The sequence below is a fragment of the Osmia lignaria genome, chromosome 8, assembly GCF_051020975.1.
Source record: "Osmia lignaria lignaria isolate PbOS001 chromosome 8, iyOsmLign1, whole genome shotgun sequence".
Taxonomy (NCBI): Eukaryota; Metazoa; Arthropoda; class Insecta; order Hymenoptera; family Megachilidae; genus Osmia; species Osmia lignaria.
Window position 1 is genome coordinate 14595221 of NC_135039.1, and position 27360 is coordinate 14622580.

Below are 27360 nucleotides of genomic sequence, written 5' to 3' on the forward strand. Positions count from 1 at the left end.
CCTCTAGCCAGTTCTTCGCGGTCTTTCGAGCAGTCGGTATCGTATCCCCGTAGTTTCCTTAATTTATTAGTCGTCACTAATTCTTAAGTTCACGGTGCAAGTTTAACGCGGTGTGTAACCGGGATGGATGTGTCATGTGTGTCATCGTTGACCTGGTAATCTAACGAAATTGGTAAGTCGTTAGAAAATAGATATTAATTCTTAAGCAATTTTCCAAATTCAACGCCACTGAATTTCCATCGGAAACGTGCTTTTGTAAGAATTCCTCGTTCACGTCGATGCGTATTAAGCCGGCAGAAAATGCAGCCGACCGCTAACGTATCTTATCGTTCGAATTATTCACGGCATTATGTGTTACGTAGTACTCCAGTCTGGTTGGTGTGTTTCTTGCAACGCGATATCGCGCGGCAAAGGCCGTCGGTGTTTCGCGGTTTTCGAAACTCGAGAAACGTGCTACGAATCCGTTTTTACCGTTATCATCGTCCAGTGCAATTTTCGCGGTGAACGAACACGTATATCGTTGATAGATAAAAAAGAAACCATCGGACAGGTCAGCTGGCTCGTCTATAACATACAGCAGCTTTCAAAAGTTCAGAGCATTAAATTATGATTTCCTTGATTAACTTATTGAAAATTGCAATTAAAATTAGGCAGTCAAATTTCGAAATAAAAGCCTTTTATATATTGATTCTTAATTAAACTTTATTTCATTATAATTCAAAGTGCTCTAGATAATTAATGGTTTATTAATATACAAAAATATTTATATTTGCACGAGGTATTGATTATTGGGTATGTTGGCCTTCCAGTTTTCAAGTGTAACGTGAATACTTATACCAAAGTTATTTAAATTAATTTTCATTTTATTTTATTGTTAATTGCAAGTTTCTCAATTTAAGCAACCGATTGAGAAACTGATTTTTATCTGTATAATCCATAGGGTGGTAAATTATTTAATTTATTAACACCTGAATACTAATTACAGGATTTAATAATGGGGCTTAAAAATTAATTAAAAGTGAAGTTAATTAGGTTGCCTTCTGACGAATTCCTTTTTTCTTTTTCTCCTTTAATTAATACCAAATGAATTCTAGCGCACAGTTATCGAGGGTAATAGTCGTTCGTTGATTAGCTTCCGGTCAAGGTGAACAGGGTACAACCGATTCTGTCATAGTTGTCGAGCTCATATTATTCTTCTTTCTGTGAAGCGTCGAGTAGCCCCATTTGGTGCGAGGTACTGTGTGCCCTGCTACCAAAATGGTGTCAGACACCGAGTGTAAATAACCTTATGAACGCAAGAATAGACGTACGAAACGAATTGGGTTTATATATCTGTTGCCCCCGAAGAAAGCGTTCCTCTGTGTATATTAGAGACACCGGAATACTTTGGTGCCGCATTTTTGGCAACCGTTACCGTTAGATTCCGTCATAGAGATTAGGTTCGAAAGCAATTTCTTATTTGAATAAGGGAAAGTCGTATGAGTAATCAACTTCAGATCTTCTGTACTTTGACAAATTTCTCACCATAAAATTAGAATGAATTCTATGTTAATTATAATTATTCTATTTGTTTTCTTTTTTTGTTAAAAACAGTATGCAGTCTAATATTATTTTAATTTGAAATTAGTTGAAATGTTAATTGAAAAATGATCCAAAATGTTTGTGTAACACTGAAATTAGAAACCAAATCCATTATCAATTGTTTGTTTTTTTTTATCATACATTTACTTCTTCATTTTTCAAATTTTTCTTTGAAGAGTCAGTATTTAAACACAGTTATCGTAGACGTAGAGAAGCATCTATGAATAGCCAGATAATTTGAATAAATTGTTATATCAGGAATTTGAACGGCGCTGCGTTGTGTTCGTGACCACATTTTCTAACGCTGTGAGCAGCGTTGAATAAGCGCGTTAAGAGATCGTTAACATTCGTGACCCTCTGAAAGATCGTATCAATAAGAATGCGTTCCATATCAGGCTGACTTAAATTAAATTTAGACTTTAATGTAGTGAAGGATGTAGTAATAGAACGAAGTAATTTATTGGATAATTAAAATAATTATAATTATGATTCCCTTGATAAGAAATTAATATAATTGAAAAGTATCTTTCTTTTGCACGGGACCACACTGTATACGCATACCTTTTATAATACACTCACTGTGCGTCTGCAAAGCCACAGACCAGACCCACACAGCTCATCCCGTTTGTTTGGCAACAAAAATTGTCTGGGGCTTGCATCAGCGATGCTAAAGTAATAAGACGATCGTGAATGTCACCAGCTGTGTCTAGAGAAGCTTTTTGGCAAAGAGAGGGCGAGACAGTGAGAGGGGTTGGCTAGAAATGTCTGATTGCGAGACATTTGTTATAATAAATGTCTGATGGAAAATTTTTGCATTTCGTATTAAATTAAATAAAAAGAATAATTTATAGAACTTGTATCAATATTATTATTAACAGTTTGATGGCCACGTATTCATGATTTTGACATTTATGTTAATAATTACGTTTATAGAGCTTACAATTAAATTTCACTTGATTCTATTTTAGAGTTAATTAAAATTCCAAATCAGGAATATTTCTTCCTATTTTTCTTTTGATTTACTGTTGTCATTTACCATTAACGACCCATCTTGGTCGGATAGAGGCGGATATAAATAAAGCGTGGTGGTATCGATTTTTTATGGGTGTGCGAGGGAATAAAACCGAAGGGTGGAAGAATTGGAATCGATATCATTATCGAGTCAACCACCTAACTGGCTGCTTTTATCTGCTAATAATCGAGCACAACTTTCACGCGGATTCCACGCAAACCTTACTATAAGAGCATACAGTATTCCTCAAAATGAATGATCATACTTTCAATAGAGGGTTAATAATTAAATTCACAAATTGTTAAAATATTTTTCTTCAATTTTTCTTTTCTTATTTTCTATACTTAATAAAATAGTGGAGTTATTGAGTCACAGTGGATGTTGCTAAGGGAGCTCTCTATTTATGAAGCAGCTGTAGCCCCACCATTTTGTTGAATAAAGAAGATAAAGAAATATTTTTATATAAATAAAACGTATATAACAGATTTTTTATTTACGTCGTTATTTTTTCAGAAAAAAAAAAAAAACTTATCAAAAGTGGTTTTCAGGTTCAAAGATTATCAACTCGAGTGATATTTACTTAAATTGAAAGTTATTATTTTTGGAGTTATAATAAATAAGTGAAATTAATATAATGTTAATACTACTTATTGTTAGAATACATAATTATACATAAGTATATATAATTACAGTCTATGTAGTAAATAATTATGTATTTATGATTTGCTGTGATTTATGGACATAATTTCCTGTTCAAACATAATTTGTAGGAAGAGTCATAAATTCCCTGTGCTTCTTTCTATTAGCCTTTAACTTAGAACGATTCGTGCAAAGTGCAATGCGTCATCAAATGGAGTTCTTGAGCACAACACGCGAAACATGATTTCCGAACTATACAGGGTGGGCCAATAAATATAATCATTTCAATTATTATAAAAAATTGCAAATTTTCACTATACAAAAATAATTGTTATATGATACTAATTTTTCTTAAATTGGTTCGTTCATTGTTTGGTTAAAAAATGAACCAGCTATTTTGTATTAAAAATAGCGACGAAACCTTTATTTAGTCATTTTAATTAAATCTTAAACTTTAAATTGATGTCTGATAAGTGCCATTTTGTGGTACTTTTCTGTCATGAAATTATGTCAGACTTTCCATGTTTGAAAAATTCTCCATTTGATATGTAAAAATCTAATTAGATAGCTAGATCTAATTAGATAGTTAATAATTACAGATTGGACCATCCTGTATATCCTTCGTCCTTTCGATAAGTTTCACCGTTCGACATTTCGATCGTGACTGAAAGTAGACTATCGAACAGTGACTGTCCTGAACCACGTCTGCAAATAGTTAAAAAGTATTCTCAGTAGTTCGCTTTTAGAATACCAGAAATACTAGCTATTCACTGTAGTCATTTTATTAAAAATTAAATATATTATTAAATCTTAGAATTTTGGAATTTTAAAACCTATAGGATCTTTGAATTCTAGAATAATGAGGGGTTCAGTCCACATTTTTGGGGAACCATTCCCACCCTGGTCTCTCCCTAATTACGTCAATGGGCACTGTATGACCCCCCATGGGTTCGCCATCGCTGCCATAAAGAAAAGAAAAGAGAGCAGACGTTGTTTCCAAGTTTATGGCGCCTCGGTGTTTCACGTGTTTCGCATGAACACATCGGATTAATGTAGTCTCACACAATGGGGGCAAATCTAAATATATACCTTGTGAAAATATTTTTTGGTGGTAAAACTTGGACGCTGCATAAGACTCTGTTGTATATATTTTCATTTACGTTACGAGGGTCTGTTAGATTTTTCCTGCTTTTGCCAGAATAAAATAACACCAGCCAGGAAAATACACGTGGCTGATAACAATTCTATCGTTCATCATTTTCACACTGATTCTCACGGTTTGTTAATCAAAGGTGTTTGAAAAGTCATTAAATAATGTTCATAGTATAAAAAGAGATGGGTGCAGTGAAAGGGCAGTTGCAGTTCAGTGATTGATAAATTATAAATCACGAACTTAACACTCATTTAGTCGTTTCAAACATCCATATGTGATAAATTTTCCCGCAGGATTTATGTTCCTTAAAACACGACCCGACCAGTGTTTAATTCCTTTCTGGCCAAAGAAAGCAAGCAAGCAATAACTCAGGAACCAGATACGAAGGAAAATGGCTGGAACGATGACTGTTTTACATGCTCGGATTTTAGGAGTTACAGTACAGTGTTTTTAAAAAAAGAATATCGACAAAACTTAGATTCATAGATATTGAAAAATCGAAATTAAGATATTCTTTTTGAACAGCCTTATACAAAACACATTGTCAAATATCTTGAAAACAAACTAGAGATTTGATTATTTCATTTGGCAATTGAAATTTTCAATTTATTTTAAAAATTAAAATTACATAAGAAAATTTAATTACATAGTAATTTAAAATAGTGCCAAATTTAATTTTTCAATTAAATTTCAATAGGGACATTAAATATGCAACTGCTACAGGAATTTCTTAAATTGATTTTCTCCTGCACCCATTTCATTGGACTTTTTATGGTTTACGCGTGTGTCCCAGGAGCATTAATTTAAAAGTAAAAGTTCAATGGCCGGGGGTGAGGAGACACGTTTACGCGCCATGTTTCCTCATACTTTTATTTCTTTTTCTTCTTTCTTGCGTGACCGTGAACGTTCATGAACTTCCGCTCGATATATTCTCTCTTTTGCAGCATTCGTGTCTGATAAGGGAAATGGAAATCGTATTGATTACAATATTGATTTACATAAGAAAATAGGAATTTTATTCTTAGACGTTTTTCTTCTTATTTCACTTCTAAACACAAAACATGAAACAAGTGTTATTTGTTGCTACAAAAATTATTGAAAGTATTAAAAATTTGTGTACCATCTCGTTAAAGAAAAAAAAAGAAAACATAAAGTTTCATTGGATTTTGAAGAAATTGCGTTTTACGTTGATTGCAGATTTTCAAATTTCACAAATGTAGTTACAAAAGAATGTAGAAGCATATGTAGTACATGACATGTGGCCTGTAGATGGACAGATGGCCTGTACGATTATTAGAATCACTCAGCCGTTGATTGCCATCCAAGGTTCTTGCTACTTAAACATTTCGAGCGAATAGTCCACGTAGGATGTTCCCCAATGACTCGTTTCTTCAATTCTCTATGCATCTAACATGCTTCCAGTCAAAAATATTTAGATCAACTTTGCCCCAAATAATCAGTTTGTAACATGGCATTTTTATCTACAGACGTTTTCAATTACTCAGCAGGTCATCATTTTATTTTTTAAATTAACCTTTCCACTTGTTGCAGTACTTAACTCTCGAACGGCGGACCATGGAGAGAGCTCCAATTTCAATATAATTTTGTATTTCATATTATTTTCAATTTCTAAATTTCACATTGTTCCTTTAAAAATTATTATTCAAGGGTTAAATAGCAATATTTATATTATGTATTTTTATTTATAATTGAAATTACTATCTTGAAAATTATTATAACTTCAACCTTAGGGAAATAATTGGTGACCACAGTGACAGGGAATGTGCTGTGATTGTTCGTTTGAATAAACTCTCTTTTAGTAGCAATTTAAACACACGACATTAAGAATAAAAACCGCATACGTGGGTCCGGTTTAGTGGCCCACATTTTCTGTTTACTTGTCTATTTCAATGGAGCTATGTTGCACAATGTTCTTGTGCAATGGATATACTACTCTTGTATGCACAGACAATGGTGCATACGTGCACTATAGAATACTATAGACCATAATAATGGTAATTTGCACAAGAAAAAGAAAGATGTCACACTTGAACACGTATAGAGTGTTTCAAAAGTCAGTTCCATATTTTGTTTTTAGAAAATTTCTAAAGAATATTAAAAAAATTTTAATTTTGAAGATACAATTTGATGACATAAAAGTAGTTCAAAATGGCACTTATAGCATATCAATTTAAAGCCTAAAATTTTAACAATTCTTAATACAAAAATGAGTAATTCTTGTTAATGAATCAACCAGTTTACAATTTAATGTAGTTTATTAGTGAAGTATATCTCCTATACTGTGTATTTCAAAACAGGGTCATGTAACTCAAAAATTACAGGAATTTTTAAGCTTCAAATTGATATACTTCAAGTGCTATTTTGAGATACTTCTATGTCATCAAATCATGTCAGACTTCATACGTTTCAAAATGGAACATTGTCAGCTGTAATTGGCAACCGGCCATTTTACATTGAAGATATTAACGAATGTCTTTTGTAGTAATGTTTATTAATCCTTAAGCTTTAAATTGATGTACCACAAGTGCTACTTTACACTAATATCGTGTGACATTCCATTAAATTTCATGATAGTAAAACTGTAAATGGCTGAGCACGCCATGTCAAGATGGCAGCCAATTAACACTTATAATGACTTTCAATTTTCCATATGACATATGCAGTCATAACTTTCTGTCTTATATGCTTTAAAATAGTATAGATTTTAAATTAAAATATAGGAATGATTTCTGGAACACCCTATATAATCCTTTCATTTAGTATTTCTATCATTTAACTGACTTTTTATAAATTATACTCCTTCAACAGTTAGCTTTGGTCCATTGCTTGAAGCACGTTAATAGAACGAGCATTGCTATAAATAATCTGAACAGAATGGATCACTCCTAGTATCGGTTCCATTTTAATAGAGTAGTATTGTAGACTGAATGAAACTGTATACATACACTGCGTGTTCACGATTGTACGGTTTCTTAGTACATAAAGGTAATTCAGAAACCTCTAACTCCTTCCAAAGTGCGTCGCGAAACAATTCCAATAATGTCTCTATTTGAAGTATTTTACAAGTGGCAAACTGAACAGATGCCAGGTTTGAAGTAACAATGCTGTCATTTTAAATAAGGAAAATGATACTTATTTGCATTTGTTACAACACAGCACGTGTTAAATGCAATATGGATACAATAAGTAATGTCAAAATCATTTCATTTCCTCATTCCAATGTCGCGACATTAAGTTGAGTGCTACGGTAATATGGCTTCTGGTTTCTATGATGATCAAAGTTGTGATATTTTATGTCACATCATTAAAAATTGTGGTTCGATACTGATATTGATATCATAATATTAAATTTAATACAATGACAATTAAATTACAGTTCTATTGTCAATTGGAAATTTAGAAAATTTGGAATTTGGAAAATTATATTGTAACAGTGGGAAAAGCTGTACTAATATAGTTGAAATTTGATGAAAAACTATACTAGTATAGTAAAAAATTATTGCATAAGAATTGAAAATAAAAATAAGTTAACTAAAAAAACAAAATGTGGGAAAACAGTCATATACTTTTTCTAAAGCCTCTTATGAAGTAAAGAGGCTATCCAAAAATTGCATCTCACAATAAAAATTGCGGATGCGGTTTATAATTAAATAATGGGCTTCAGCAACAGTACTCTCACTAGACGATCATTGAATACTTTGCTCCCCAAGACAAGGACTGCGAGTACTTGATGCGAGCATGGTTATATCATGTTAGCAGAGATATTGACTTGCGAGAAAGTTCTGCCATCTAGTATTCCACGATGCAACTGTGGAATTTAAAGGCACATTCTTACCTGGCAATTTAAACGTGCTTGCAAATAAGTTGTGAACACTGTACGAACTGTTCTTTTTAGGAACTGTAGATCAAATAATCCAAATAATTGGATATTAATTATTTGAAATTGCAAATTTAATATTGAATCAATTATGTATTTACTATCAATAGATATTGGGGAGGTTTGTACTATTGTACCTTGAAGAAGAATATATTAACAAAATTTAATGAACATGAAGAAAAATTAATATTAATAATTGTACTATATTACGTGTATTTTTCAGAAGTAAAAAAATTAGAACATTGGATTTTATTTTATTGCTTCTGGTTAAATTTATAATAGCAGATAATACCGAGGATGATCAAACAAACGGGTTAAGTCGCAAAGTGACAATGACCTAAAAACCACGGCTGAATAAATTTTGTCCTCGGTGTTATGTTCTAAGTTACCTCGAGCTACATTGTCACAAAATTTCCATTGAAAATTCCCACAAAACGTTATAAAATTTTATACTTATATTATCTATTTAATTAGAAAAAAGTTTAACTTTATACATTAACAAATATCACAAATTTGTGTACAAATTAATTTAGTGCCTTTAGAATTATATCTTTCTAATTACTATTTTAAATTTGAATAACAGTAAAAATGATTTCATTAATTAGAGTTACATTGGCTTGTTAGAAAAGTCTTCAATTAAAAAAAGAGATGACGGAATTAATTTATACACCTAATATTTGCTTACGAGTATTTTAGTATCTTTGTTTCTTGCATCAGGATGAATCTTCAATCTCCATTATGTACTTAACTCTAAATCAAGTACAATAAAGTAGCATGTTCGTCGTAGTTGCAGTCTATTTTCATTGTTATCGTGCAGATAACCAGACATGCTCCAAAAAATCTCTCACGAGACTGATAAGAATTTTTAAATTAAAGAACTTTGGTACATTCTGAGACGCGTTAAAAGTGTTCTATACTACATTAGTAGGTGCAGAAAATGATATAACCATTTGGTACATTCGTTGAACAATCAAGAGATAAGGAAACATTGATTTAAAACGTTGTAACAGCCGAAAAAAAGAAACCTATTATCGTTGGTCTTATCTATACTCGGTCTACCAATGATTCGGTAAATAGAGTTTAATGGCTTTAGGACATGGATTAACTCAATTTCTAACGTATTTGAATCAAATTTAGAGGTTGAGGTAATTATCGAAACAAATGATTTTAAGAGTTAATGGGATTTTAAACTCGAGTTGAATAAAAATTTAATACTTAATATTTAGATCTATTTTAAAATGGTAGGGTCAATAGTGACCCAAATTTATATAAATGCTTTTTGAAAAAATCCCTTGAAGAAGTAATAACAATAACAAAAATAGTGAATGATATATATTCATATTTGCTCAAAATGGGTGAAAGTAAATTTAGGGTTTAAATTGTACAGTGGGTCAGTAAAGACCCAACTCTGTCATCCGAGTGATATGTTTATTTTCAGTTTACTTTGAAAAATCTTCCACGCATTCTTAGCAGCCATTATCTTATCTGCTTCGTGTACCTGAAGACATATGTATAGAGATTTTTATCGAGCCCCTTATTTTCAGTACAGACTGTTAGAATGTTGAAATTTCTTTGTAGCAGATTTAGGTACAAACAGTATATTTTCTAGAAAGATTATTATTTAAAAAAATACCTTTCGTATGTTTTATATTTTTCAAAAAACCCATTTTTAAGTTCTTTGAACCTGAAAACTCAAAGCTATCTTCGATAATTTTTTTTTGAAAAATCATGAAGGATATAGAAAATCTGTTATATACATTTTATTGTACATATCTTAAGGTATACGAGAATATTTTTAGATTTTCTTTATTCAACAAAATGGCGGAGGTCCAGCTGCCTCACAGTGACTATACCTAAAAACGACGTCTTAATGGTGAGGCAGCTGTAGCTTCGCCACTTTATTAAATAAAGAAAATCTAAAAATATTCTCGTATACCTTAAAATATGTACAATAAAATGTATATAACAGATTTTCTATATACTTCATGATTTTTCCAAAAAAAATTCCCAAATATAGCTTGCTCTTTGATTTCTATCAATCACTATAATTGAATTATGAATATCATGTAACTTTTCATAAGTATAATGAAAACAAATTTGACTAATTTTAATGTTATTTTTTTCAATATCCACTAGGAATTATGTAGGGGAAGTCCATGGAATGTGATGGATTATAAAAATTGAATCTAATCATATGTATTGATCCTTTTATCTAATATAATAATCTGCTTGATATGATTGTGTTTAAGTCATATCTTTCCAGTAACAAAAGAACTAGTAATCAGTATATGATTGTATAGTACAATATTTTATTTTATTTATTTTCTATCGGAGAACAATTGTAGGTAAATAAAAAATATTTTGGAGTAATATTAAAAATCCTTTTTTAATATTAAAAAATATTAAGAAATTGCAATGAATTTTTCGCTGATCATGTTGCTAAATTAATTTAAAAAAAATCAAAATCTTGGAGAACTGTCTGGTTCAATTTTAATTGTTCGCATGCCCTGTTGAATTGCCACGATATCTGTTACCTGAATTGATTTGAATAAATGTATCTTTACATCGTGCGATTATGTACAATGAACAACTCATCACGAGGTCTGTCCTCCCACCCAAGCACACGAAACACAGAGGTAGGACGTGTGCTCGTCCACTGTGTTGAATTAGATTCAGTAAAGTAAGTAGTTGAGTACGCGACAGTCGGTCCGATATTTCGTAGAATTGAACCAAATCGCTGGAAGCCCCATTTGTTATGTAATTTTCTCTCACTTCTACACGTCATTAATCATCGCTGAACAAAACAAAAGACTAGTTCTTCCTGTGTACTGTGCAACATTAGGGTGAGTTCTTTCAGGGGTGCACCCCACTAAACCAACACAAATTCTTCTCTTTTTTGAAAATTATACAATGGAGCCTTTTAAAATTTTGAAAATTTATAAATAAAAGAAAAAATTTACTGATTAATTAAAAAAGGTAAACAAATAAAATGATTTATGCAATTATCAAACCTTCCATCTTCAAAATTGTTCCCTGACTGTTCTGTTTATCCAAAATTAAAACATCAAAAAGACTTTTATTTATTGAAAAATTGTGCAAATAATGAATTTTGATTAGATGAAAAAGCTGCAGAATTAACAAAATGACAGCAGTTTGGAAAAAAGAAGATTTGATCATTTTAATAGGAAATTAAACAATTTTATTATTTTTGGATAGTTAAAAATTTCTATACTGATAATTGTTTTCATATTTTTTTATTCACATTGTTCGTTGGTTTGGAATTAGAGGGTCTTATTTTGAGGGAGGGTCCATCTTTGTTCCTATTTATGTCAAGGGTGATTATCAGTGAATTACTGCGTAGAAACTTTGTGACTAATAAATAGATAGGATATATATTTAATGACGGAAAATTTCGGCGTGTGTCTTTGCATGAAGGTACGGGTTAATTAGTGCTCGTCAGGCAGATAGCACGCGGAATGTACATCCGCTCTTTTCTGCTCGTTTCCACGCAACGTGGACAATGAAATCAACCGGTCACAATTTGCAGGGAACGTAAAAAATAGATACTCATACGTTGATCTATGTATAACTATTTATTGATCATTTTTCATAATGCATAATAAGGGGTGGGACAAAATTACCTCTATTATTTATTAAGACAATAAAAAAATGATAGATATTACTAAATAAAAATATTGTTTGAAAAAAGAAAATTGAATCTTTCAATTATTCAAAAATTAAGGAAAAGTTAAATTGGGGTGACAAAGAATTAAAAAATTATGAAATCATTTTTCATTTCCTTTTTTTTTTTAAATTTAATGTGCTTCAAATTATAATACTTTAATACTTATAAAATTGGGAGGACTCTTTTTATTTATCTACTAACAATTATACTGTAATCATAGACTTAAGTTTTTCTTATCATGACAGTCATTATCCCCCTCTAATAACTGTTCATTGCAAACTTTCATACTACGGGATAATCAACATATTCTTTCTCCCAGTTTTATCTTTATCTTTTTATTATACAAAATTCCGTTTTAAAGTCCTATTTACAACATTAATTACGATTAGCAAACAGTACAATCATGGATGATGAACTAATAATACGAATAATAGGTGCATTAAATTTTACAATAAAATAGAACGAAATCTATGTCTCTTATCATACGATGCAAATATTGTGCTAAGTTGAACGGAACTTATTGTCACATGTGATTACACTTACTCGCTGCTGGTGCCATGTGATTATGTGGTGATGGAAGGTGTGCAAACCTTGACGCGATAATTACACGGTTAGAATATATTGATAAGAAAGGTATTTCCTCTGCTCCTTTTTAATCAATGTTGTATGCACATGCTTGATAAAGTTTCTACTCGAACTACTTGCATTTTAATTCTTGTTACTTAACAGTAGGTTAATAACCCTGACTATTTTAGACATGAAAATTACATATTAGATTGAAAAATTATGGAATTTCTTTAGGTTGTTGCATAAAATAGGGGATTTTGAAATATAGAAATTTAGGAAAAATTTCATGACATAAAACTATTGCAAAATGGCACTTATGGCATATGAGTTTAAAGCTTAAAGTACAATGAAAATAATGATGTAAACGTTTCATTGATATTCTTAATACGAGTAGGTTGAGTGTCAGGTGCAGTAAACAATGACTAATTTCGAAACGTATGAAGTTTGATAGGATTTGATGAGATAAAATTATTGCAAAATGGTACTTAGGGTATATCAATTTAAAGCTTAGGATTTAATGAAAATGACAACATAGATGGTTCATTGATATTCTTAATTCAGGATGATGGGTACTTTGTTGAAGTAAACAATGAATCAACTAATTTACTAATTGACAGCTTGGTATTGTTCAGTTACTTTTATTCTAAAATGGTAAGTTTTAAATCGATGTGCCGTAAGTACCATTTTGCGGTACTTTTACGTCATCAAATCATAAGAGACTTTCTGTGTTTCGAAATCAGCCATTTGATATGATACAACCTAATAAATTAGTCACGCACAGCTCTTATTCAATGATTTCTCTATTATCTGCCTTAAATTTGCCAGAAAATAACAGGAAGATCGGAAATAGAAAATTGAAAAATTGACAACTGTGCATTGAAAATTGAAAATTGAAAAATTGAAAAATTGAGAATCAAAAATTGTTCTATTATAAATAACAATTTTTATACTGCTATATACGATCTTTTGTTGCACATTTCATTTGTTTTGAAAGCAATAAATAATCACCCTATCACAAGGTGTGCACACTACGCGTGAAGATGTTCTCAGAATCACACTCGTACTTTGCACCTCGTTCTGGATTTTCTGTGCTTATCAAAACAAAGGTCGTTCGTCGTTCCATTTTTCATTCGTCCATTATTTCCTTGCCATCTTTTGTATCGTTATCGGGATGGATCGCATCGACTGCTCGTGCGAAAACGCGAAAACGAAGGCTATCGTTTTCCTTGTTATCTCGAGAAAATATTGATACGTTCGTAACAGTTATTGAAACACGTAAGCAGATATACGTTTATCTCGGTTCGATTAACCCAGTTGAAGTGGCTCATGTTAATTAGTACACTAAGCTCCACGATACGATCTTCCCAATCATTTCGGTTTAATGTTACACTAGATATACCGAATCATTTTATCATAGTCGATTGGACACTTCCTGTCGTAAGTGTCCAAATTAATTCGGCACATTTATAAGTCTATAGGAGGGTCACTAGCACGTCTACTTTAAATCTATATTTAGAAAACAAAGATAATATGAAATACAAAATTACATTAAAATTGTAACTACATCTTTTGCGTATGGTTATGGTGTAAAAAATAAGACTCTTAATGTCTCATAACTTACCCCCAAAAATTTCACCCCGTGCTGAGAACCCCTGGGTTTGAGTCATTAAATTACTATCACTCTGTCACCCCTCGATAAATATTGTTTTTTATATTTTAGTTTTATTGTTTGTTTGAAATTTGCCTCTTTCTTTCGAACGTCATGTCGGTCGGAAGTCTAGGAATACAAAGTACCTCGTTACAAAATAAGTTGAAAAGTGTTACGTGATATCAGGAACGTTTCGTGATAAGATCACGTTTCGCTGCCGAGTCCTGTGGAACATTTCATCGTCTTATCAGCAATAACAATAACGATAATAAATTCGATTATCGTTACTATTTTGCAAACCTCAATGACAGATCTCGTATCGAAGGCGTTACGTTTCTCGTTAACGATTGCGGTATCTGAAAACCTTCCGCTTCAATTTCTTACAAAATTAATTAAGGATGGATGGCATAAGATATTCAGATATTACATTTTTTTTAAACAATGTTTTTTAAAATTGTTAAAAATGTTTAAAAAAAGATTTTCAGTTTCTTAATAGAGGGGTAACTACCCCTTCACCTCCTGCCATCCATCCCTGGTAATTTCTCTATTAATTCTGTCTTGAAATTCTGTCTTCATTCTGTTTGTGGTAAACTGTTAATAACGATTGTTTGTTTTTATTACAGGACATAATTCGCCTTCAGGATGGGGGCGTTATTCAGAAGCGAGGAGATGGCCCTGTGTCAGCTGTTCATCCAACCAGAATCAGCCTACTCGTCTGTTTCTGAACTAGGAGAAACTGGCACGGTGCAGTTCCGCGATGTAAGTTCACTTATACTTCATTATGTTTTATTACCATTTCGCGAAGGTAGCCTTCACGAACAGGTATTATAATTATTAGAAGGTAATGTTGTCAAGGATACTTCCGCAAGAGTTGCAGTTGTTCTCACAAACACGTTGATTACTGCAGTGAAAATATACAGATTGAAACTGTGATTATTAAAGCTTCCAGTACGGATGGCGTCATAAGATGTCATCATAATTAATTTTTAAATTTCAACCTCGTGACTTTTGGTATGATGTTGAAAGTAACATTTTTATATATTTTTTTTTAATTTAGACCCCTCATGGTATTTAGAATGCTGCTATTTAGGGACCATGTTATTTTTTAGGCTCATAAATAAATTTTGATTATTGAGAATGTTAATTTTCAAAAAAATTATTGATCATCTACCCCAAAATTGAAATTGAAATTTTACCTTTTCCTTTTTTTTCTTATGATGGCTACGTTCATAGCTCAACGCCGACGTGAATTATTTTCAACGTAAATTTGTCAACGAAGTACGTCGATGCGATGAGATGGAGCGGAAACTTCGCTACATCGAGGCGGAAGTTAGGAAAGATGGGGTTCCAATCGCGGACAATCTAACGGAATTACCACGGGCACCCAATCCACGTGCAATTATAGATCTCGAGGTAAGAATTCCTCTTTCTTATTACTCATTTAGATGGATTCCCTGCTCCCATCCATCCCTATGGAGATCCTTCACCTCCCAGGACCCTTTTTGTGGAACTGTATATAAGTTATTTCGTTTAATGACTGTTTCAGGCCCATCTCGAGAAAACGGAGAACGATATATTAGAGCTGAGTCAAAACGCGGTGAACCTGAAGAGTAACTATCTCGAGTTGACGGAATTACGGCACGTGCTCGAGAAGACGCAAGTGTTTTTCACGGAGGTAGCTAAAGTAGTTCAGCAGCTTTTGCTCATAGCGCCCTCCTCCTTCGTGTAATCGATGTTACCGTTCTGTCGAAGAATCAAGATTCGTATCTTCTTCTATATCAACAGGAAGAGGCCAACGACTCGATCACCAGGACGCTAATTAACGAGGAAGCACAGAATTCGAGCGCGATAGGTCGGGGACGTCTCGAGTACGTTTCTATCAATAATAATATTTAATTCTCGAAAAACGAATCTTTATGGATTAGGATAATTTTAATCCATAATTACAATCAGATATCCCATTTTTCCCAAGGAGATCAAAATAGCTTTTTTCATTCTGAAAATTTTCTGAATTTTTTAAAATCATTGTCATCGTTCTGTTTGATAAAATTTCTTTTGTTACAGATTCGTTGCTGGAGTAATAAATCGTGAACGAGTGCCTGCTTTTGAGAGAATGCTATGGCGGATATCCCGAGGGAATGTGTTCCTACGGCAAGCCGAGCTTGATAGGCCATTAGAGGATCCAGCCACTGTTAGTCTATATCTTGTTTCTTCTTTTCTCTTAACAGATTATTTTGTTTGCTTCTTTTTGGCCAGAGAAAAAAGGTACAAAAATACAAAATTTGACGAATTTGCCCACTTTACAAATAGCATAAAGTGGAAAAGGTGTAAGTCTATAAAGTTTCAAATATTTATAAAAAATCATCAAAGTTTAAAAGTCACCTACTAATTGAGTGATATCCACTTAAGTGTTAATTTATCGTTAAAAATTTTCACTTCACAGTAGTCCAACATGTTTGCTGTTATTATATCAAGTTGTAGATATAAGTTGATAAAAATTGAGAGTAGATTCAGATAATAAGGTTGATAGAGAATTAAAAAAATTGAAATAAAAATTAACACTTGAACAGCGGAGCCTGGGTCAATCGTGACCCAAACTTACAAAATGTATACAAGGGTTTTAATCTACATTCATCTATTGGAAAAATAATTTTTAAAGTAACAGTATAAAATTTAGAAAATGAAAAAAAAATGATATACAAAATTGCATTAATTGGGGCTCTCTCCATGGTCCGCCGTCCAAGAGTTAAGTGTATAATGGGCAACATTCAGTTTCAAAGTTTATTATAATATGATCAATAATTAATTTATCAGACGTGTATAATAAAATTATCATTGAGATGATATTTTAATATTTTGCAGTCGGAAAACGTAATGGTATGTCATTAATAATATTCAAATATTCTAAAGTAGACTTCGATCATTAAAACATATCTTGTTGCTTATTTTCGTTTCATTTATTTGATCATCGTGTCAGTATCATTTTTATAATCTGACAAAATGATTTTTAAAGTAGTCTCCTGGAAATTGTCACACACTGTAAATTTTTCAATTTTCAATTTTCTCATTTTGACATCACCCGAGAAAAAGTAATCATTTATAAATCTTTAGTAGCAAAAGCTTCTTTGTGAGTAGCTTTAATATCTTCAATTAACCCATTGAGATCTCATTTCTTTTCAGAGCGTTACAGCTGGAGAGCAACGTTACTCTCGTCACTCGGTAACTGAGATACTTTAAATCAATTTCCAAGTGTTCATTAAAAAATGCAAACATAAAACCAAGCTTATTTTTCTAGAAAATAATCATTCATTAATCATTAGTTTTCAACGATCCCATTTTGATTTTGATGAAATGAATACTCCACAGCTTAATGACAAATTAGAACCCACTCTTTTTATATTCTCTGATTAATAGCCACGCATTTTTTGTTTATCAAATAAAATATTATTAAAAATGTTCAACTGCTTTGCAACTAAAAGCCACGAACAGTGTGACTTGTTTTCATGTTCAAGCCCAAGTGAAGTATGCCTCGGGTGTGGGTCTCAATGGATTAGTTGGTAGACTAATCCTGATTTGTCCCTCATCATTTTTACACCTTGTAGTTAGATGCGTACAAGTTTTGCGCGCGACAATTGTTTCAGGGTAACAAGATGTATAAAACTGCCTTCGTCGCGTTCTTCCAAGGTGAACAGTTGAAGAGTCGCATCAAGAAAGTTTGCAGCGGATTCCATGCGTCTTTGTACCCTTGTCCTCATAGCCATGCTGAGAGAGTGGATATGGTGAAGGGTGTTCGTACCAGATTAGAAGATTTAAATTTGGTAAGAATTCTGCTCTGACGACTAAGCTTGACGACCGAGTGGCGTCATAAGATGTCATAAATGCTTCATTTTTGCTAAAATTACTGAATGTGTGGAGGCAGTAAAAATTGACCCTTTGACAGGTTCTCAATCAAACTCACGATCATCGTCAACGTGTGCTACACAATGTAGCCAAGGAGCTGCCTAACTGGATGATTATGGTCCGAAAAATGAAAGCAATATACCATACAATGAATCTGTTCAATATGGACGTTTCGAAGAAGTGTCTGATAGGAGAATGCTGGGTACCTGTGGCGGACCTTGGAATTGTCCGGAATTGCCTCACCGAAGGATCGGTTAGTTAAGTGAACACAGGTCTCAAAGATACATAAATACTCATAGAAATATTCTTCTTCAGCGTCTCTGTGGTAGTTCCATACCATCCTTCCTTAACGTAATCTACACTGATGAGAATCCTCCGACGTTTAACAGGACCAACAAGTTCACCAGAGGTTTCCAAAACTTGATTGACGCCTATGGAGTGGCATCATACCGTGAAGCTAATCCAGCACTTTATACCATCATCACGTTTCCTTTCTTATTTAGCATCATGTTTGGCGATTGTGGTCATGGTAACTAACCTTAAATATTTATGCTATTGTATAGAATTGGTAGTTCAGGGAAAAATAAAATTAAAAGTCCTGTATCATTTTGCAATGAAATGTTTCATTTTTGAGATAATCAGAATTTAAGATCAATCATGTCACTTTTGGGACGCCTCCAGTGCTGCCACCTGTGGTCACTGGATTAATGGCGACCCACCAAATGTTAAAAACGCTGCATCAAAGTTATAAATGTATAATAACATAATGTTTTTTATGCAGGTTTAATAATGACCCTGTTTGCTCTATACATGATCATACTGGAGAAGAAGCTAATGGCTCAAAAATCCACGTCCGAAATTTGGAATATATTCTTTGCTGGCCGTTATATTATCCTCCTCATGGGTCTGTTTTCCATTTACACTGGCATCATCTACAACGACTTATTCTCAAAGTCGTTTAACATATTTGGATCTAGTTGGTCCATTAGATACAACAAGTCTACGATCATGGAAAATAATGTCCTTCAGTTGAATCCGGGCACCGATGCTTATGCACAGGTACCATATCCAATGGGACTGGATCCAGTTTGGATGCTCGCCGAGAACAAGATCATATTTCTTAATTCCTATAAAATGAAGCTCTCCATCATCTTTGGTGTTGTGCATATGATTTTTGGTGTCTGCGTGAGCATCGTTAATATCTTGTAAGCTTCTTTTCCATAAACGCCATTTTGTGATATTTTTCTGTCATGAAATGGTACTTCTATGTCATCAACTTCTTGTTACGTTGTATTTTTGCAGAAATTTCAAGAAGTACTCGAGCCTGTTTCTCGAATTCTTGCCACAACTGCTCTTTCTTATTTTATTATTCTTTTATCTGGTGTTGTTGATGTTCGTTAAATGGATCTTATATGACGCTTCATCAACGGGTACGTATCATATTTCCCATGATAGATCAATTCTTCTTGACTGTGTTAATAGTCTACTTCAGACTATATTTTTTTATGTTATACACAGATGTAGTATACAGTCCTGGATGTGCACCATCGGTTCTAATCACCTTTATTAACATGATACTGATGGGACACACGGTTATACCAGGTTGTCCAGAGTACATGTTCCCTGGTCAGCAAATATTACAGCAGGTGTGCGTTGCGCTCGCAGCATTGTGCATTCCTGTGATGCTCTTTGGAAGACCAGTCTATTACCTGTGTACCAAGAATAAAAAGAAGGCAGACAGAGTTTGGGTAAGAAGACAAGCCTGTACTAACATGCTTTACTAACTGATGAAATAGTGTTTGACACAGGACTTTTATCAATAATTCTTATGTAATAACGTTAGATATACAATATTGCATGTACAGTTGGGTGCAATGTAGGCTTCTGTTGGTTAAGAGTCTGTGTAGGGTTGGAGCCACCTATCATTTAACTTTAGTCTTGGGAGAACTTAGGGAAATCCAGGGAGAGCCTAACCTAAAACACTTATAGGGATATTTTTTTCTCTGGTAGAGTAATGGATCCACCTCCCAGGACATCGAACTGCAAACCGAAGGGTTGCAAACCGATGGCCCCTCAAACCCTGAGGCCGCCGGTAATCATGATCAAGAGAATGAATCATTCGGTGAAATAATGATCCATCAAGCTATTCACACCATAGAATACGTTCTTTCGACGATATCCCACACTGCCTCCTATCTACGTTTATGGGCCTTGTCGCTGGCCCATGGTCAGCTGTCTGAAGTACTATGGACTATGGTGTTACGCGCCGGTTTAGGTGCCAAAGATGGCAGCTATGTATACAGTGGATTGTTGTTCGTATCCTTCGCAGCTTGGGCCTTTTTCACACTCGCCATTCTTGTGATGATGGAAGGGCTTTCAGCTTTTCTTCATACCCTACGACTTCATTGGTAGGCAAACAAATGATAAATAATTTTATTTCTACCAAAAATTAGATTTAGTAGGAAAACTCGTTTTCTTCCAGGGTGGAGTTTATGAGTAAGTTCTATGATGGTCAGGGTTATGCTTTTCAGCCATTTTGCTTCAAGAATATCCTGGATACCGAAGATCTTGAAGAATAATTAGCTCATCAGAGGCCTTATTATAGATACGTCTGTTATGTTACGTGCAGAAACTTATTTTCAGTTTCTAACCAATTTTAAACGAGATATATCAAGAAATATATCTTAAGAAATTTTTACAAAATATCTTCTTCGAATGCGACTTCGTTCAGTAAAGAATGCCATCTATCGCGAGACAACAGTATTCAGTGTATGTCTTATGGAAGTTCATATTTAAGATAGGCTTTTTATTGGTTATGTTTCATACAAAAACGAAAGTATCCTACAATCTTTAAGATTTATTGTCCATTGCTGCTTTCGAAGTTGCATTACTTGCAATACATTTAGTATAAGTTGTAAAATATTAATATACGTAAATACGCAGGCAATGAAAGAAACAATCAAGGAAAGTATCGTATGGGGTCCAATATGGCCGCCGAGAGAAATATTTGTCCTCCTTCAACTTTAGAAACAAAAAATTAAAGTATAAATACATATATAATGTTACAATAAAACATGTTTATGAATAAGATTTTCTTATTAATAAACTAAATCAAAATATTATAAAAAGTAAAATAGTATTTGTGTACAGTTGCGAGCATAGATGTCTCAATAAACGTCATGAGATTCATTCTTATTTCTTATTTGCGAAGGCAGTAGGCGTGGCCAAATTACCGAAAGGAGCCGAACTTTACCGAAACCAAAGCATAAGTGGGCATCTAACCATCAGAAGGCATCTATTCGCGCGGTTGTACACGTGGATTAATGTGCCTTCATAGAAATATATCATGAATGAAAAAGGACTTTGTACATATTATAATAGTATAAAAAACTATAAATATAAGAGTTGCTTTATGAATAACTTAATACATTTTAGTAGCCAGTTTGTAATTTTGATGGTATGAAATATTTTAATTAACTTTTTATAATGATTGAAACTTGAAAATAGTTCATCGCAAATAGAAACCACAAATATAAGTTTTACCACAATTTATTGATATTATTCTAAATTACAATTTTTATTATTGAGATTTTTATACACCACCTTGTCTTCATCTCGGCGGCCTTGGAATACGAAACTAATTACCATTACTTGTTAGATGAGTAATATTATATAATTTTATTGTTAATGTTCAACTACTGTTTCCACAAATTGTTATGGAAAAATTGGATTAGGCAGTGCCGATTAAATTTTAGGAGAAAAGACAATATTTGAAGCAGATATTGATTATTTATTTTCAAAAGCAAATAATATTAATTACAAAAAATACAAAGTATCTTACGATGAGTGATATAATCGAACAGACAAAAAACAAAATCAGAAGTTTCGCAAAATTTAGTCTTTCATCTAGATCAGATGAATTTACAATATCTTGGGTCAATTATAAACATACGACGAGATTGGTGCACATTATATTCATTCCACTGATCATTGTCAGAATATCTTCAACTGATACGACAACAATCATACAATATGTGCACAATATTGTACGCCATTACAATCAAGGAATATGAAATCTGGAGAAGGATACGTTATCAAAGTACAAATTGTTGCTATTATAAGAGTGATTGCAAAAGGTATTCATTCTTCAGTGAGTAGAAAGAGACGTCGTTAGAGATGTATGTTGAAAAAGAGAGTGATTCAAATATACATACGAATATATTTTACCAATATTGTAAATCAGGCATGCACAACTGACGTCTTTTGGACAATGGAAAGTTGCTGTTATCCATTGGTACACCTTTGAGCAATGATCATTAGTTGCGACGTCATAAGCCAGGCAACATAATCATAAAATGAATGCCCGAAAGGCATTTAGTTGTACAGGTCTGCTGTAGATATTAAATTCACCAACCAATCCACTCGTTCTATTCCTAAGCTAATTAATGAATATATACGCCCTACAAGAAACTGTCCTTCTGACCCTAAGATGCATTTGCTATGATCCTAATCAGGTGTGTACTGTTATTCCCATGCTCTTCCAGCTGACGAAAATATTTTTATAAATTTTTCTATTATTTTCGTGTGATGAAAAAATCAGAAGGCTGTATGTGCGCCTTTCACAGCCGAAGGGTTGACCATTGTCTAATTCTCCACGGTGCTTTTCCCTCGAGCGGGATGAGGAGTTGCGCGCGCTTCTGCAACGATTTTCCGCGCTCAATCGGCGGGTAGGGTTTAGTCGATGTGGCACGCTCGTGTGCGGTGTTCGCGCGCGCCTCCTCCCTACCTCGTCCCTCCCTCGAGGGCCAATACGTTCACCTCCCCAGGTAAGTAGATACACACGTATACAGTGACGCATGTGCACGCGAGTAATCTCGAGACACGCCGGGAGCATTGATGCAGCCCTGGTCAAACGATGCCCCCGAGCGCCACAGTTTGCCACGAGATGAATCTCGTGACAGACACGGTCAGATAAATAGGAAAAGACACTTAACCTACCCATTTGATATTTTCTTTCTCTTTTAATCAACATTTTCTTGAATAACTACCGTCACAGTGGCACCCTTTCGGATAGCATTGTTTCGACAAAATTCATCCTGAGGGGATTTTTTCAAAATCACCAGGGATGCTGAAACTGTAAAATTCGTATGACTGAGAGGGTAGATGTACGGTTTGTTTTATAGAGCGTAGATTCGTACAGCATTCGGTCGCAATGGGTTAATGGACCAAGTGAAAGTTGACAGTTCAACTTTAATCTTACTACATTCTGACATTTGTCGGATGCTGTTTTTACAAGTTTCTATTAATTGCAGATTTTGTTGATAAATATGGAGGGATTTGTGTATTTTGGAACAGCTTTGATGTTGATCCGAAAATAAAATTTTCAGTTCGTTTTGGTTGATTCAAGGACACCATGTACATTATACGAAAGTAATTTGCAATTACGATGCAGTTACTCGGGGTTTTAACTTCCTACGGTAATTAAACATGACGCACATCAGTTTGCCACGACATATCATATTAGCAACTGGCACGTAAAGTTGAAACGCGTTGACCTGTGCTTACATAAGGTGTCGTTCTAACGGTATCTTAATTGTTAGATTAATTTCTGCCGGATTAAATGACATTATGTTGCGGTACTATTCAATGCACTGATGGATAGCCACAGTGGCTGGCATTAATATTCAAGCATCACATTGCTTAACTCTGCATTTCAAGTGGGAATAGAAAGTGACAGGATAAGTTTTTTTACGGAGTTACAACACTTTGAACCTAAAAAATTAAAACCATCTTTGATTATTTTTAAGAGGAAGAATCATGAAGTAAATGATTTCTGTTCATTATTGATAACATTTATTAGTAACATTAACGAGATAAATACTTTTCCTTTAGTACACAGTGTGTTTAGTACATAATCTGTGTCCGATTATTTATTATGCAAGATTTAATATAAAGTACTTCTATTTCTTATTTTTAAGAAAAATGTTATATCATGAGTGATATTGTGCGGTTGTAGTTTCTATTTACAGAATTGAATAATGTTTTCTTTTATACACTTTGACACTTCGTTATGGAAAATCATTTTATAAGTATGTACATTTTATTGAAATATTGAAAATTGATGAAAATATTATTTGAAAATGATCGATCGATCAAAGTGCCATTTTTATATTTTAGTGATATAAAATTTTTTTAAACAATTATTTCATTATTAAAATTTCATTAATGACTGACACACACACACACACACACACACTTTAATTTCTTATTTTTTAAAAACGAGACTTAAGATTTGCAAAACAGTGAAGTTTATCAATTTTTACTTTTTAAGCACACTATAATGTTTTGTAACATTAACTTTATCGAATAATTAAGTATATTTTATTATAAATAAATAATCAATAGTTAAAATTAATAATATAATTGTTAGCAACGCATTTATTTAATTATTTGTTAATAATCTATGCAACAAATAATTATTAATATCTGCAATATTTTCAATTTGTAGATATTTGTAGATTATAAACATTGTGGCATGAGTCAAGTGCATTGGTTAGCAAATCATTTTGTTCATTAAGGCACAGTGGTTAACTTTTAATCCTTAATTTACTAACATGTCTAATTTATTGTGCACTAAGTTATATAGAAAAAATGTTCTCCTTCCATTTCGAAAATTCGTTTTCGAACAGTTCGTTGTTTCTCAATTTAAAGCACTTCAGTTCAAATACTTTCATTTTTCTATGTATTTAATAAAACTATTAGTGCAGCAAATAATTGAGTCTGATAGTAAATATATTTTGGAATGGAGTCAGTCTTTCCAAATAATTCCATAGAAAGAACAAATGAGCACAAACCAAATTAAATATAAAATCTAAACAACATTTAACACGTTGACTGTCATATTTACATGAAAAATAGTTGAAGTAGAAAAGTAATGAACTTCTAACTATTTTTAATATTTAAATAGAAATATAGTACAACAAATTGCAAAAATTGACCCTGTATCAGCTGTATGTGATCACATCCGCCATTTTTCATTATGGCAGTCAACGTGGTAACATCATCTGGTGGCAAGATTCCGAATGATTGTTAGGTTAACCTTAGCAAGCATACAACGTACCCAACCAAAAATCCACAGTATCATAATGGCAGTCATACCACGATTAAAAGTGGCAGAATTTGCATTTAAGGTATTTTCCTCCTTCAAATTAACGTGGACTCTCTTTTGCACTTTCCGTTTGATTCAGCTTTTCCTTTTCATCTTTATCGCCCAACTGGTCCATAGTAACTTCATAACTAGAACTGCTTTTCCTTCTCGTCCCCATACACGTGGTGAAGCAAGTATCGTGTTTGCCGAAATTCTCCCCGTCCTCGATGCTCTCTGGCATGGCTTGGTTCACCGTTTCTGGCAGGTAAAGAGATAGGAAACCGGACACCAAAGCGACGAAGCCGAACAAAACTGCGGGAACTTTGGGATTGAAGGAGTCTAGCAGCATTATCAGTGGGGTCAGCGAACCACTGAGACGGGCGCACATCGACCCGATACCGAGGGCTGTGTTCCTGACCACTGTGGGGAACAGTTCAGCGGTGTAGTTGTAGATGACTGCGAAGGAGACAGCTATGCAGGCTTTCCCGACTAAAACCATGGTCACGATGGCAGCGGAAGAAATGTCCGTGCCGGTGGGTATAGTGGAGGCAAGGATGCAGCACACACCGCCGATCAGCATGAAGGTACTCACCAGACACCTTCTGCCAGTACGGTCCATCACCAGGCAGATCAGAATATAAGCAGGCAGCTCGACCAGACCGTTCAGGAATAGCATCAGAAATGGATTGCCCACCAAGTTACCTGAGTTCAAAGACAATCCATAATACACTATGGAGTTGGCGAACCAGTTCAGACAGACGTTCAATGTCTTCTTCCTGAGATTTGGGGTCTTAAAAAGATCAATCGCCCCATATGAACGGTCCTCCTGCTCCGTGTTGCGCATTTTCCCTTCGCTGATCAGTTTCTCTGTATCAATCTCCACATTATTCCCGTTCATCCTCAGTCCTTTCCGGATGATTACCAGGGCTTCGCTGATGCGCCCTTGCGCCCAGAGCCATCTGGGAGACTCGTCCATCAGCCACCAGTGGCCTATCAGCAGCGCGCTGTGCAGTCCGTACACTATCTGAAGCCACATTCTGTCCTTGATGACGGCACCCCAGACGGCTACTAGCATGAAGCCGGTAGCGAAGGCCAGCTGGAACATCACTCCGCAGACGGTCCTCTTCGACGCGCCCACCAGCTCCATGGTCAGGACGAAACCTGTTATGTAGGCCCCCGCTGAACCGAAGATCCCGTAGAGGAACCTTATGACCAGGAAGAAGTAGTAGTTGTTGATCAGGGCCACTGATACTCCCAAGACCAGTTGGGCCACGGATGACACGTAAAAGATTATCTTTCTGCCATGCTTATCCGCCAGACTGCCCAGTGTCACCGCGCCGAAGAACACACCGAACATGTAGGTAGACTGTGCCACTGCGCCCATCCATCTTTGGGAGCACACGAAGTTCCATTCCATCCCACGAGATGACTGGAAGTACCGGGTGTCGTATGTCCACGATTCGCAGTCTTTGATGACATTTTCGGTGTCCAAGTAATGGCACGAGTCGATCGCTCGGGGAAGTTCTGTTAAGGATACGTTGGTATTGGGGTCTGTGATGTTTGGGAAGGTGGATTCTGGGATGTTGCACTCGTAGGGAGGCACTGCGGCGACGGTCAACAAGGTCAGCATATGCAAACCTGCCGTCAGGGCACCGATGATGTGCAGAGAGAACTGCCAACACTGGTATTTACCGAATTCACCCAGATGAGACATCAGCTCCTCCAGATTTCTGTCAACACTCGCCATGTTTGTTTGACTTGCTGCCGCGGTTACCGATTCGTACTCTTCGTATGCCAACTACAGTTTCTCTTCTAACGTGTAAAAGTCATTTCCAGTGGAGTTTCGCTAATTTATCAGTGGCTGTACCGAGCGTGGACGTGCACAGCAGCCTGTTCCAATGCCCACGGTGAACTGCTAAGACGGATAGCGACTGGTAATGTCTTTGTGGCTAGAGAATGCGTTGCACTCGATTTTTTATCTTTTTTTAAATTTATTCTCGTCCTTGGTCGTTTGATATCTTTGCGGTTTTTGCTAGACTTCTGTTGACGTTATTACTCGGGACATATAGTCTGAAAAGAAAAGTAGGTATTTATCAGACATTATGTGTTTCATCTGTAATTTAATGGTTT

At 34.3% G+C, this 27360-nt stretch overlaps 2 protein-coding genes and 1 non-coding gene across 18 annotated transcripts in view; 1 reads left to right on the plus strand and 2 right to left on the minus strand.

Annotated features, from left to right (window-relative positions):
• Vha100-2 (V-type ATPase subunit a family protein Vha100-2) lies at positions 1-21288 on the plus strand. Of its 8 annotated transcripts, none has more exons than XM_034329762.2 (16): positions 1-172; positions 14807-14942; positions 15417-15596; positions 15730-15858; positions 15936-16051; positions 16248-16374; positions 17046-17060; positions 17364-17402; positions 17825-18001; positions 18124-18336; positions 18399-18612; positions 18865-19288; positions 19386-19513; positions 19602-19831; positions 20094-20491; positions 20566-21288. In XM_034329762.2, exons 2-16 carry the CDS (start codon positions 14826-14828, stop codon positions 20660-20662), a joined length of 2604 nt encoding a protein of 867 aa, XP_034185653.1. In that variant the 5' UTR covers positions 1-172; positions 14807-14825; the 3' UTR covers positions 20663-21288. The 8 variants fall into 8 exon arrangements, with proteins under 8 accessions (XP_034185653.1, XP_034185655.1, XP_034185656.1 ...); XM_034329764.2 differs by having other exon boundaries at positions 15969-16051; XM_034329761.2 differs by lacking the exon at positions 1-172 and adding an exon at positions 530-550.
• On the minus strand, positions 8004-8127 carry LOC117606835 (U4atac minor spliceosomal RNA). The gene has a single exon (XR_004582075.1). It is a non-coding gene; the product is annotated as a U4atac minor spliceosomal RNA (small nuclear RNA).
• Positions 20094-27360, minus strand: part of LOC117606821 (organic cation transporter protein) — an 11352-nt gene continuing 4085 nt past the window's right edge. For all 9 annotated transcript variants that reach the window (XM_076689553.1, XM_034329768.2, XM_034329770.2 and 6 more), the window contains one exon: positions 20094-27300. In XM_076689553.1, coding sequence (XP_076545668.1) covers positions 25292-26977 — 1686 coding nt within the window. In that variant the 5' untranslated portion in view covers positions 26978-27300 and the 3' untranslated portion in view covers positions 20094-25291. The remainder of the gene's footprint in view (positions 27301-27360) is intronic.

Coding starts and splice junctions, on each gene's coding strand:
- Vha100-2 (XM_034329762.2), top strand. CDS start 14,826: ATGGGGGCGTTATTCAGAAGCGAGGAGATGGCCCTGTGTCAGCTGTTC. Junction 18,337..18,398: donor ATTGCCTCACCGAAGGATCG/GTTAGTTAAGTG, acceptor ATTCTTCTTCAG/CGTCTCTGTGGTAGTTCCAT. Junction 19,514..19,601: donor ATATGACGCTTCATCAACGG/GTACGTATCATA, acceptor TGTTATACACAG/ATGTAGTATACAGTCCTGGA.